Below are 13660 nucleotides of genomic sequence, written 5' to 3' on the forward strand. Positions count from 1 at the left end.
GTGAATGTGCCCATGTAGGCACACGGGAGGTGAAAAAACCTTATGTGAGCTAGTTAACTTCGATTAGACCACGTCAACCCCGAGAGGAATGTGCCCACATACACTTAGCGCACAAGAGATGAGACCAACCACACTCATGACTAGGCGCACTCTTGTTTATGTAAATTGACATGTCTAAATCACGTGATACTTTTATTTCTTCAATATGATATATCCAAACCATATAAAGTGACAATTCATTGAGACATAAACTTTATAAAATTAAGAATATTAAAACATTATAGACCAAATTGAAAATGATACTCGTTTAACCTTAATAAAATTGCTTCAGAGGCATTGCGTTTAGACATGTCGACTTTTCCCCGACATTTTTTAGTCAATTTCTTATATTAATAGGAGATTAAAATAATAATCATATCCATAGAATAAAAGGGTAAGATATATAAATTAAAAATGTAAGGATATGGTTTTCATAAAATAAAAACAAGAAAAATGGGACAGGATAATGTTATAGCATATGAATGAGGGAAAAATGAAAGAGGGAGAGGGACAGAATTGTCTTGTTTTAACAATTTCCCACATAAGGAATCTATCAATTTTATGTCCCAAATTGATTTATGACCGTTGGATGGAAATCTGGAGATGTTTGGTAACAGGGATAGTGGGGAGTTCCAGTTCGGGACAAGGTATAGGGCAAATGTCGAAACAAACAATTATTATTATTATTATTTTTTTTTAATGTCTTGAAAATCTAACGGCGTTGACACGAATTCTGGTACGTGTCCTGTCTATTTTTATTTTATTTTATTTATTATTATTATTTAAAAAGAAAAGAAAAGGACGGATGAGATCCAGACTCAGAATCGGTTCCCAATCGAGTGCTGGAGATGTCACATGATGATCATGATGAAGCCTCATGCGGGCCCCACATGTCTTTTTTTTTTTTTTTTAATTTTTAATTTAAATTATTATATTTAAAATATAAAAAAAAACTGATTGATGTGGGACCCACCTACTTTTTCACTCAAGTACTCCCCTGTTTTTCTTCAATTCCCTATGAGAGGTGCACCTTATCATTCCCTTGAGCCACATCCCACCTGATCCTACCCCATCTTCCATTATTTTTTTTATTTTTTATTTTTACCTTTTTGGTGATATTTATCTATTCGAGGGTTAATTAAAAACATTAAAAAAAAAAAAAAAAAACACACATTTTTTTACTCACCTTTGGTAATTTATAAAATTCTTACAAATTAATATATAAAAATTTACTCAAATCTCCGTAAAAATAAATAGAAAATTTCGTCACAATATAAATAAAAATAAAAGTTCGAAACGAAAAAATCGTCATTCTTTATTATCTACGTGAGATTTCATATGACTTTCGATAAAAATAAATAAATTAGAATGCTGGGTAAAAAAAATTAAAAATTTACAAATATATTAAAAAAATTTTAATAATTAACTTTTTATATAAATTCTTCAAAAATTATTTTTTTTTTTCATTGGAAAAAACAATCAATTAGCTAAAAAGTATATTTTAATTATTTAATTTGGGAAATAGGATTTTTTTTTATTTTTTAAAAAGAAAAGTAGTGGAAATGAAAGTTAAAAATTGATAAAATTGATTTTGTAAGAAAAAAGAAAATAGATGGGGTTAAGTTTGGCAGAGTGCAATTAATGTGGGGGCAGTGAGTCTGTTTGGTAGCGAGGATAGGGTAAGAGAGTCCCGGAATAAAACCAAACCCCACCCAATTCCCATGCTGCCTTGGGTCTTGGAAAAACTCGTCAACACACCACGTGTCTTTCATGCTACTCTCTCATATCTTTTATTTTATAATATAAGATGCTACAAATTTTTAACTTACTATATTATATATATATATATATATATATATATATATAACAAGTTTATATATGCCTAATACTCATATCATACCATATTAACCTTTAATATCGGTTACATGATTATGTTACGTAACATGATTATATTATCTACTTGTCTTAAATTATTTTCAATCTCAAAAATTAACTGTTAGTAAATATTGTCCAATTTACCCCGTTAAAAATGATACCATAGTCAATCACCAAACGCGGTAAGGCACTTGTTGGAGTAGGGCTAGACTCCCTCCATAGTAGATACTTTTTAAAACCGTGAGGTTGACTGCGATACGTAACAAGCTGAAGCAAACAGTATCTACTAGTGGTGGACTTGACCTGTTACAAATGGTATTAGAGCTAGTCATTGGACGCTGTGAAGCACTGGTTGGAGTATGACTAGACTCTCTCCATAGTATACGCGTTTTAAAACCTGAGGCTCACGATGACATGTAATGGGCCGAATCAGACATTAATATTAACGGTGGGTTTGGCCTGTTACAAATGGTATCAGAACTAATCACTGGACGTTGCGAGGCACTAGTCGGAGTAGGGCTAGACTCTTTTCATAGTAGACGTATTTTAAAACTGGGAGGGTGATGGGTGATACAATATCTACTAGCGGTGGGCTTGACCTGTTACAAATGATATCAAAGCTAGTCACCGGTCGTTGTAAGGCACTGATCGGAGTAGGGCTAGTCCCTCTCCATAATAAACAAAGATGACGATATGTAAAGGGCCGAAGCGAACAATATCTACTCACAGTGAACTTACACGCCTCCTTAGTAGTGAAGCTGTTGAAGGCTACAATCAATCTGGTTGGGGCTACAACCAATTTGGTTACTTGTGGATGTAGAAGGTTAAGCTATAGCCCACTATAGTGTAGCACAACATTGAATCCCGCATTACAAAACATTCGATTTGATGTTTTACGAACTTCCATTATCGGCAGTCCCGCGGATCACGGACCCAAAATTGTTTCATAAAATTCTGCACCCGAGTGGAGGAACTGGAAGGGACTTTTCATTCAACTCGAGCAAGAAGCCGATTGGATTGGATTGGATTAGGGCAGGGGAACGCCATTGAAAGTGATGCTTTTTGTCACCTGCTTCCGCTTGAATTCCGGGTTCAATCACTACATTGCCAAAGGAATATAATTTTCTTCTCCCAGTCAAAGGCAGCATTTCCGAGATTTGACGTTTAGTGCCCGTCTTCATCCACATTCCCTTCACTTCCATCCAAAACCCGCTCTCCCTCGCCGTTCTTTGAAAAATGGTCAGTCAGTCAAACCCCTCTTCTTCTTCTCTACTCTCTTTTATATGCTTTAATTACTTAACCCATTTGTTATTGACTGCTGCGAACTCCATTGATTCTGTTCCACTCAACCTGTTTGATAAAATGCCTGTGTGAAGTAGTTTATCTGATCAGGGGTTGATTATGTATTGTTTGGGGAGATGTCATGGCCTAATTGGATTGGATTGATTTGGATTGATTTGGATTGATTTGGTGCCCTGAATGTGTTTGATGAAATGTTTGAATGAGGCCTTCTTTACTCTCTTTTACGAATGTACTGACATGGTGAACTGCTTGAAGTGTTTAGCTTAGCTAGGCTAGGACACATCTTTTGGGTTAGCAGAAATATTGCAAACTTATGATTCGGGAGGGTAATAGATTGCTTTGATTAAGCTGAAAGAAAACATAATTTTGCGACAAAAGCTGATGAAGCCATTTCAATTTTCTTTAAAACACTTCTTCAGTAATCTTCACGTGCCTCTGGCTTTCAAGGAGGGACATACCATGCCTCAAATGATTATGGTTGGTTTTAAATAAAAGGCCATGGCTATACTAATTGTCTTGATTTGAGCAAGAATGATCACCTCTCTCACCTCACACTTTGACCCAAATTCACCTCTCTTTAACCGAAAAAGCAGCCTGCTTTTGGTTATTTACTTTATTATCCGCTCAGAGACTTGACATAGGCATAAATTTTTTATACTCTGTGCTTTCCTAAATCTACGATCCTACATCGGTAGGAAAGGAGAACGAAACATTTTTTATTAAAGTGTGTAAATCTGTCTCTAGCAGACTCGTTTTAAAAACCTTGAAAGGAAATTTGAAAGGAAAAACTCAAAGGGAGGACAATATTTGCTAGTGGTAGGTTTGAGCAGTTACAAAATGGTATCAAAGTCAGGCACCGGGCGATATGTCAGCAACAAGAAGGCTTAGCCTTGAAGGGGGTGGAAACGAGGTGTGTGCCAACAAGGACTTTAGGCACCAAAGGGGTGGGTTGGGGGGTTCCACATTAATTGGAGAAGAGAACGAGTGACAGCGAGAACGCTAGCCCCGAAGGAGGGTGGATTGTAAGATCCTATATCGGTTGGGGAGGAGAACGAAACATTCTTTATAAGGGTATGAAAACCTCTCTCTAGTTACACATTTTAAAAACTTTGAGGGAAAACTCGAAAGTGAAAGTCCAAATAGGACAATATCTATTAGCGGTGAAATGATAATATCTACTAGCGGTGGGCTTAAGCTATTACGGTAAATGGTCAAATTCTTTGGTTTTACTCCACCCCAGATCACAATAAGCTTCAAAAAGGCAACTCTTTAGCCGCGTCTTTTTAAAGAAGATATTACATTTGTAAAGCATAAGATCATAGACTTAAGCAGCACTCTAAGTACTCCTCCCTGTGCACCATTTAATAATTGTTTCACAGATCAGATTAAGCCATTCTGTACCAAATACAACTTAAATATTAGTTATAGGAAAGAATATCATATGCACTGTCTGTTAGGAACGAGACATCAAATTATATTTTAGAGCCGCAGAGCTGCACTCCATAATGTATGGTTTTGGTAGGAAGAAAAGTATAGTGAATGTGGAGCCAGTTTGGAGCATAAGCACAGTGCTGGGAATCTCAGTGGCAGAGGCATTTTAGGCTTAAATTGTTCTTGGCCAACAACTTGCGCAATTTCTGTGCAAAATGCCAACTGAACCCATCCATCTTTGTGTGTGTATAATGAAGATCCAAAGTGGAATTTAATTCAGTGTTTTTGGTACACAAAGTTGGTGGGTCATTGGTTTATTTGTTTAATTTCAATGCCATAGCCATTATTACTCAACTAGGCACCATGGAGCATGAACAAGAAGCCATCCTCTACTGTCCCCATTTTAGTACTCTAATAAATGTTTGCCTCACTAAGTTATTAAAGTCTGAATTTGTTTACTTGCCCGGTGTTCGGATTGTCAACTTCTATTTGTAAAAGTATTTTTTTTAGTCGTTGGGTACAAAGATGTCTCTGAGGTGAAGCGGGGATGAAGATGTTGGATGATGAAAGTCACACATCGGCTAATTTAGGGAATGATCATGGGTTTATAAACAAAAATACTTTTTTCATTGGTACGAGGCCTTTTGGGGAATCCCAAAGCAAAACAATGAGAGCTTATACTTAAAGTGGACAATATCATACCATTATGGAGAGTTGTGTTCGTCTATAGAGATGTCCATTGGCCGGACGGGGACGAGAATGAAGATTTATTCCCTACCGCATATAATTCTCTATTTATTTTTACATGGGATTTCGGAAAAAAAAAAAAAACAAACAAACAAACAGCCGACTAATTGGAGCCGCAAAGCCGAGCCGAAGAGAGAATGTGCTCGGTTTGGTTGAACCGGGCAGAGGACCGGCTTAGGGAGTCGCAGAGGGAATCTCAATTATTAATTGCTGTTTGTATTTATTAATTTTTATAATAAAATATAGGTAAGTGGGACCCAGAGTAAGTGCAGAGTGCACCGTTCCAGGCCTAATCATTACTCCAATGCCACGCATGGTACTGAATCCATGCCGTAGATTAAATACGTCGTTGCTTTGGAACGTACACGTGGTTTGATCATTTTTTATTATTATTTTTTAATTGTTTGGGTGGGTCCTACGAGTCAGAGAGAACACGCCTGTGAATGAGTGACCGTACCTGATTATCATTGAAAGTCAAAAAGGTCAACGGTTTTAGTTGAACCGCTCAGAATCCCCCGTTTGGTTTTTTTTTTTTTTTTTTTCTTTTGGTTTGAATGATGCATTGTTCATGCATTCATCATAGAATTTTGCAGGTTTCTTACGTCGTCGTTTTATGCTCGGCTGCTTCATTAACAATAATAATATTTTCCATGTAAAAAAATTAAGGAAGTGAAGCAATCAGTTGGTCGACGGCAGAGCTTCCAATTCCCACGGAAAATACGAGGATCCATAAGGTGTTGGTCGAGGAACACGATGGCCGAGCAAGATATTATCGAAACGAATATTTGAAATCAAGAAGAGAGTCCAATCTTGGATTGGACTAAGAACGAGCTACAAATAGTCATTCATGTTGTTGTTTTAGTATAAAAATGTTGAATATTAAAATAAAAATTGCATAATTAGACATTCAAGTAGTTTTGATCGAGCTATGTTATAGAGTAATTTGAATCACGAGTTTTTTCTTCTCAATCTTATCACCAAGGTAATCCGTTCCAAAGCTTTTCTGGATCTTATTTTGTAAGATTACTATTTTTTATTGAAAATAAAATCAATCAAAGGGAAAGATAATTGATTTTATGAAAATCCCATAATACAAAAACAGCAAATATAAAGTTTTGAAGTCCTTAAAGCCTTAAATTATGTTCTTCACTGGCATAAGTAAAGTTGAGAGCAGAAGCTTTGTTGAACTTCAAAGGCTAATTCATCCAAACTTAGCTGACATTCAAGCCCTATCTGCATCCAACAAATCAAACAAGTTAGATAAGCACCGATCACTGGTAGAATATCAACTTCAAAAGCTCATATTGATTCGAAACGTTTGATCCTAATCAACAATCTTACGTAATTACGAAAAATAACAAAGACCCGTCATCATATAAGTCATAACAAGTTACTGATCAAGATTTTAGTAGTAATTTTGCATATATTTGTATTGGGTATGTGCATACGTGCATGCATGTGTTTAAATCTAGTTCATAGATAAAAATGGAAACTCATAACTCTAACTAAAGCCAAAAGCTTAGTTTTGCTGAATTCACTTCGAAATGATCGAGATAAATCATGAGAAAGATCAAAAAATATTCTTAAAGAGTTGATTATATGAACAACCCTTCTGCACGTTTTGTGGATCATGAGACACTGATGATCATTTCAAAGGTCGATAATTTAATTTGACCCTTGTGATTGCTGAACTATTGTGATCAAACTTCAACCCGTTATAACCCTAATTTTTCCGAGTAGAAAAAGACGATTTACAACTTCAATTCCCATGTAAAATGAACAATTTTGTTTCAAATTTCATAAAATCAAGGTGTTATAGGTGAAAAAAAGAAGATTTTTGGGAAGAGAAAATTAGGGTTTGTAAAATCTCCAACCAAAAAACCCAAACAAAACTGGTTAGTCCTATTTTGGTATATACCTTGACAACAAAAGAGTAAAGAACAGTGTCATCCATACTACTGATGTTGAGATGAAGAACCTCAAACGACAGCCTCTCCAACACACTAATCATCTTCGAAAGTTGCCCGGGAATTCGTCGAGAAATGATCTTCAACAGCACGTTTGAACCTGAAATCTTCGCTTCGACATCCGCCACCGACGAGTTACAACAAGCTCCGACATCAACTCCATTTTCAAATCCATCGGCAACCGCCACCAACGGCCTCGGACTCGGGCTCGGACTTACACTCTTCCTCCTCCGTTTGTTCGACTCCAACGATTGCAAAACCTGATGCAACTCCTTAATGAACTCGATCACTCCCCCAATTATCGACGCTTGATCTCCCTAACATAACATCAAAAACCCACTTCACATAATCAAAATCATACCAAAATCAACACAAAAATAGAACAAAAACAGATCAAAATATACCCTTTTGATATAGAAACAAGGTGTCAAAGTTCTCAAAACCCTAAGATGTTCATTCATCTGCCTTCTCCTATTCCTCTCCACAGCAATATGAGCCATGTTTTGCTCACAAATTTGGCACCAAAACAGCCATTGATATCTATTTATATGGCTAACACAAAGAGGCAAGAGGCAAAAGGCAAGTTGGTAGGGTTTTGGGACAACAATAAATGCAACATGTTGTAGTCTCGTGAGACTTAACCTTTCACTTCATTATAATTCCTTCACTTTAGTTTGTTTCTTAATATATGCATGTATTACGCGTCTCACGCCTAATAGCTTGCCTCAATTACGTGCCTCTCGTGAGTTTAAGCGAAGCCATAGCCAACAGGCTGTGTTCTTATAACTCTTCTTCTTAATTATTTCCATGCAAAACTTCTCCTTTCTCATTATATCTACCTGAAGTTTGATGTGTATCCATTCATGAATGCCCGATCAAATAGTTTTACCTCGGTTTATCATCATCAATATCGTCGTGCCCTAACGGTGAGTATCAACTAAAGTAGATCATGACATCTATACATATGCATCGAGTCTGTAAATATCAAATTTCAACTGGGTATGTGACGTGTTTGATTATTTCTATCATGTTTGTTTTCTCATAATCAAATTAGTTTTCTATCATGTTAGTGAGATGTTGTTCTATATCGAGCTAATTGTGTGAGTTCAGTAATTGATTGTACTCCGGTGTGATCACAGATTTTCTCATAATTGTCGTTGGAAGCGCGAGGCTCGAGAAGTTAGAATGAAATTCCATATGTGGTCTTAGATTTTTCGTAACCCTTTTCGTAGCGTACTATCACGACTCTTAAAAAAAATGTTCCATTGACAAATACGAGCATAGATATAAGATATCAGTTATTATTTCAATGAACTATTATCATCTAAGATTCTAATAATATGCCCACGTCTCATAATTCAATCAATAAAATTAGTGAATAAAACACTAATTATCATCCTAAAAAATCGAAACATTAATTTATTTGAATAATTGAACAATAAATTTAAAAAATGATAAATTAAAATATTATTTTAAACAAAATATAGGTCAAAATCTAGCTAGGTGTGCCATGAATATAATCAAGATAGAGAAGTTGGAATTAAATTGACAACTTTATTATTTTTTTAATATAATATATTATCTTTGTATTTTTTTTTTTAATCAAATTTATATTCGTAAAACACAAATTAAGAAAGAAGACATATGATAGGACGTGTGCTCGTTTAGTAGTATGTCCAACCCTAGGTCTAGGCTCATACGGTCGATGATCGAGGTGGGTTATTCAATTCTTTAAGCTCGGATCAATCAGAGTCGGGGCCACTCGAACCGGTTTGACCAGTCTTAGGTCAATCCACAACAAATACAATTATAAAAATAGTTTTATTACGGGGTTGTAATCGACTAGAAATGATTTGGGTATTAAAAGTCAAAAATAAAAGTCTTCGACAAAACTAATTTGATAGATTAAATATTGTATATAATTAATTAATCTAAAGCTATCTCTATTTATATTATTTTATAATGATTTTAATACGATAAAAAAAGTAATGTTGAAAGTTTATGATAAATTAAAAACGTAATCTATCATCTTATCAATGAAGTTATATAGATGTGACGTTAATATGCTTTTTTAATATAAGATATTATAAATTTGGACTTTAGGTTACCAACACGCAATATCTTAATTTATGTCATCTCATTTTTAAATTATAGTATTTTTTATTCCAATGTCAAAAATTCAAATATTGAACATTTACTTTTATTTAGAACGTTTTTATGTCTGTTAAATTAGGTTAACGAAAAATCAAATTACAGACTAATTTGGAGTACGACTCTAAAAGAATTTTTACATATATCATCGATTTAAAACTTCGAGAGTCAAATATTTGTTTTTATATATAAAAAAAAATATAATGTAATAAAAAATTCAGATGTCAAATAACCTCGTAATATCCGAAATTTAAACCGAATTTGGATTCGGCACCAAACCTTCGAAGAAAAAAAAAATATATCTTATTAATATAAATAAATATTTTTAATTATGATATTAAGGAATTATTAATTTCTTCATAATTAAAAGATATAATTCAAAAAATAATTGAAATGAGTTTTGATTATCTTAAAATATTTTTATCCAAGAGCCGTACGCATATAAGACAACGGCACCTTTTATTATTATTATTATTATTATTATTGATAAGAATTTATTTCCATTGAAAAGTCAAATATTTGGTGCTATCTTATCTTATTTTATTTTATTTCAAATAAAATAAAATCTATTTTATTTTATTTTAAAAATAGCATTTAACTTTCAATTTTTTTAAAAAAAAAAAAATAATTATGATTACTCTTTTTTAAATATATTTGATTTTTTTTTTTAATTAAAAAATATAAAGTTTAAAAAAATTTCATTAATTTTTATAAGTAATATTAAAAATTTGAAAAATAATTTATAAGGTGTGGATAGAGAGTTTTTGTCCATATACAACAGTTACAACGTGAGGGTCTCATCGGGTGTTCGTTCTGATGTTGACGATTAAAGGGCTGGCTCTACGTGGACAGAGCCACCAAGGCACCCACCGTTTCTCTTCAGCAAACTTACAAAGACTTTCAAGATTCATATAGCGTTCCAGATTGGAACGAAACAATTTGTAAAATATTAAAATTTTCAAAGTTTTTCCTATATAAATGCACAGATCTCCATTACTGTAACACACCAACAACAATGGCGACCTCCACTTACCTCTCCTTCTTCTCCTCTGTTCTCTTCCTCCTCCTCTCCTCCGCCGTCGCCACAACCTCCTTCCGCCCCAAAGCTCTGGTTCTTCCGGTCACCAAACACCCTTCTCTCCAGTACATTACCCAGATCCGGCAACGAACCCCTCTGGTTCCGGTGAAGCTCACCGTTGACCTCGGTAGCCAGTTCATGTGGGTCGACTGTGACCGTGGCTACATTTCCTCCACCTACAAGCCTGCCCGTTGCCGCTCTGCTCAGTGCAACCTTGCTTCCAAGTCCAGCGGCTGCGGCCAGTGCTTCTCGCCGCCAAGACCCGGCTGCAATAACAACACCTGCAGTCTGTTCCCCGGAAATACCATTATTCATCTATCCACTAGCGGCGAACTCGCCTCCGATATCGTCTCTGTTTCCTCCACCGACGGATTTAATCCAACCAAGCCCGTCACGGTCCCGAATTTCCTCTTTGTCTGTGGGTCCACGTTTCTCCTCGACGGCCTCGCCGGCGGCGTAACCGGAATGGCCGGATTCGGACGGAACGGGATTTCTCTCCCATCCCAATTCTCCGCCGCCTTCAGCTTCAACAGAAAATTCGCCGTTTGCCTAAGCGGCTCCACCAGATTCCCCGGCGTAATCTTCGCCGGCAACGGCCCATACCATTTCTTACCCAACATCGACCTAACCGATTCCCTCACATACACCCCACTCTTCATCAACCCCGTCAGCACCGCCGGCGTCTTCTCCGCCGGCGAAAAATCCACCGAATATTTCATCGGCGTAAAATCCATCCTCATCAATTCCAAAACCGTCCCACTCAACACCACCCTCTTAAAAATCGACAGCAACGGCATCGGCGGAACCAAAATCAGCACCGTCGATCCATACACAGTTTTAGAATCCTCAATTTACAACGCCGTGTTGAAAACCTTCACGACGGAGCTCAAGAACATTCCAAGAGTAGCGGCGGTGGCGCCATTCGGAGCTTGTTTCAATGCAAAGAGCATTTCCAGCACCCGATTAGGACCAGGCGTGCCGTCCATTGAACTGATTTTGCAGAACAAGAAAGTGATTTGGAGAATATTCGGCGCGAACTCAATGGTGCAGGTGAAGGACGACGTGCTGTGCTTGGGGTTCGTGGACGGCGGCGTGAACCCACGAACCTCGATCGTTATTGGGGCCCACCAGATTGAGGACAATTTACTCGAATTTGATATGGCCACTTCTAGGCTTGGATTTAGCGCCACTCTTCTGGGTCGGATGACCACGTGTGCTAATTTCAATTTTACCTCTAAACCTTGATTAATTAGTCTTAATTAAATGTTTAATGTACCCCTTAATAACTGTTGCTGCTTTTCATGCTTCAATAATTCATGGATATGAATATTTAATCATGCTTTTCATTAATTATTTATTTATTTAAGAATTCTCGACCCACACACATTTTGATAGCAAATTGCTTAGTGTGCTGAATGATGCACCGTCCTCTTCGGTCGCTACAGTTTATCATGACATTCTTTTATATTGACCCTCGTGTGGTCAAATGGGCACCTCTTCATCAAATATTCATAACAAATTATTGGTTGGAATGGATAATAAAATTTTTTTTATTGGAGCGGGCTCTAGTATTTACTATTATATCCATATTAGTGCATGTGATTATTATCACTAATCATGGAGATTAAAGCATTTAAAATTATGGAAAAGCCAAATAAAAGTAGAAATAAAATAAATTAGATTTAACTTTAATTATTAAACATCAACCAGCTAATTACTTCATTCTTTAATGCTGACATGGTCTGGAATATTATGTAATTATTTATTATTTATTCGCAGTATTATTAAATTATTAAAATATTTATATTTTAGACTTTATTTATTGAAAATTATACCAAACATCTCTTCTAAATTGATTTAATTAATAAATTTTAAAATTTTAATTATATAATTTTTTTTTTGCTGGATGGATTTTGGGCCAATGCTGGCCCATTCTCAGGTGGGCCAATGAGCCCAGTAGATCAATAAGGCCGGTAATTGTTTCTTGGGCTTTTGATAACATATAAATAATTCATATAGTAACTGATTAAAATATATATTGAAAATTGTCACACGTACGAAAAATTCTAATTTTGTTTCTCAAAAATGAAAATTTCGGTTCGGAAGCGTGTGGATGATGATATTCAAATTCCTAATCTTTTGGTCGAAAACATATCTCTTACCTAATTATATTAGATTTATGTTGACAACTTAATACCCGCGTTAGTAGTCCATGCCTATTTGGCCAACCAAAATTTCGTAAATGCAATTCCAAAGAGGTTCGAAATAAAATAATGAATCCTGTAAAAAAAAAAAAAAAAAAAGTCAAATCAGTTGTGAGACTGACTCAGGAGAAAAGTCAACTTAGCCTTTGTTAGACGAACATGACTCTCCACAATAGTATGATATTGTCCAGTTTGAGCATAAGCTCTCATGGTTTTGCTTTGGACTTCCCAAAAGGCCTCATCCCAATTGAGAGAGTTGTGTTCATCTAACATGATATCAAAGTCATGTCAATAAAATTTTCACCAAAAGTCAATTTAGCCTTAACCATGTCCAAAAGGCTCAACTCAACTTCAAAGCCAAACTCTGAGTGGTTGGCTATGTCATGGGTCCAACCTTAAAAGGGCTAACTCAATCTTATGGCTCACCCCCACGGGGTTGAAGTGCAGGTGGCTCAGTACAACACCGATGTTCATTTTCTCTTATTTTATAGCTACGTTTCGATTCTCAATAATACAAATTCACCGTAGATTCAACGATCTAAATTCTGATATCACCATCACCCTAAACCCTAAACCCGAAACATTGAATCAAATTATCCTCATCACTAAAGTCATATTATTTTCGTTTAATTTCAAATATGATCCAAATAGAAGTGGTCCAATCCAAGTTCTTGAAAAATGGGCTCTTTCTCACTTTAATTATTTATTTTTTTTCTCGCACTCAAAATATTTATTTATTTATTTATTTAGTGACAATTCATGGTGGTGGCAGTAGTTGGATTGTGCAAAAATCATAATTTCCAAAATTCCCTTTCTACCCTTATCTTTTATAAAATTCAAATAAGTACCACAATTATTTATATTGT

At 35.5% G+C, this 13660-nt stretch overlaps 2 protein-coding genes across 3 annotated transcripts; one reads left to right on the forward strand and one right to left on the reverse strand.

Annotated features, from left to right (window-relative positions):
- Window positions 1–6444: 6444 nt before the first annotated feature.
- On the reverse strand, window positions 6445–7875 carry MUTE (basic helix-loop-helix (bHLH) DNA-binding superfamily protein). Of its 2 annotated transcripts, none has more exons than XM_087126004.1 (3): window positions 7766–7875; window positions 7313–7678; window positions 6445–6623 (listed from the first exon to the last, which is right to left on the reverse strand). In XM_087126004.1, exons 1-3 carry the CDS (start codon window positions 7859–7861, stop codon window positions 6606–6608), a joined length of 480 nt encoding a protein of 159 aa, XP_086982130.1. In that variant the 5' UTR covers window positions 7862–7875; the 3' UTR covers window positions 6445–6605. The 2 variants fall into 2 exon arrangements, with proteins under 2 accessions (XP_086982130.1, XP_086982129.1); XM_087126003.1 differs by having other exon boundaries at window positions 6445–6627.
- Window positions 7876–10471: 2596 nt separating this feature from the next.
- LOC111799551 (putative aspartic proteinase GIP2) lies at window positions 10472–11927 on the forward strand. The gene has a single exon (XM_023682909.2). It carries the CDS (start codon window positions 10528–10530, stop codon window positions 11833–11835), a length of 1308 nt encoding a protein of 435 aa, XP_023538677.2. The 5' UTR covers window positions 10472–10527; the 3' UTR covers window positions 11836–11927.
- The last annotated feature ends 1733 nt before the right edge of the window (window positions 11928–13660 follow it).

Source organism: Cucurbita pepo, chromosome 8 (assembly GCF_057944985.1).
Source record: "Cucurbita pepo subsp. pepo isolate OVF chromosome 8, ASM5794498v1, whole genome shotgun sequence".
NCBI classification, from domain to species: Eukaryota; Viridiplantae; Streptophyta; class Magnoliopsida; order Cucurbitales; family Cucurbitaceae; genus Cucurbita; species Cucurbita pepo.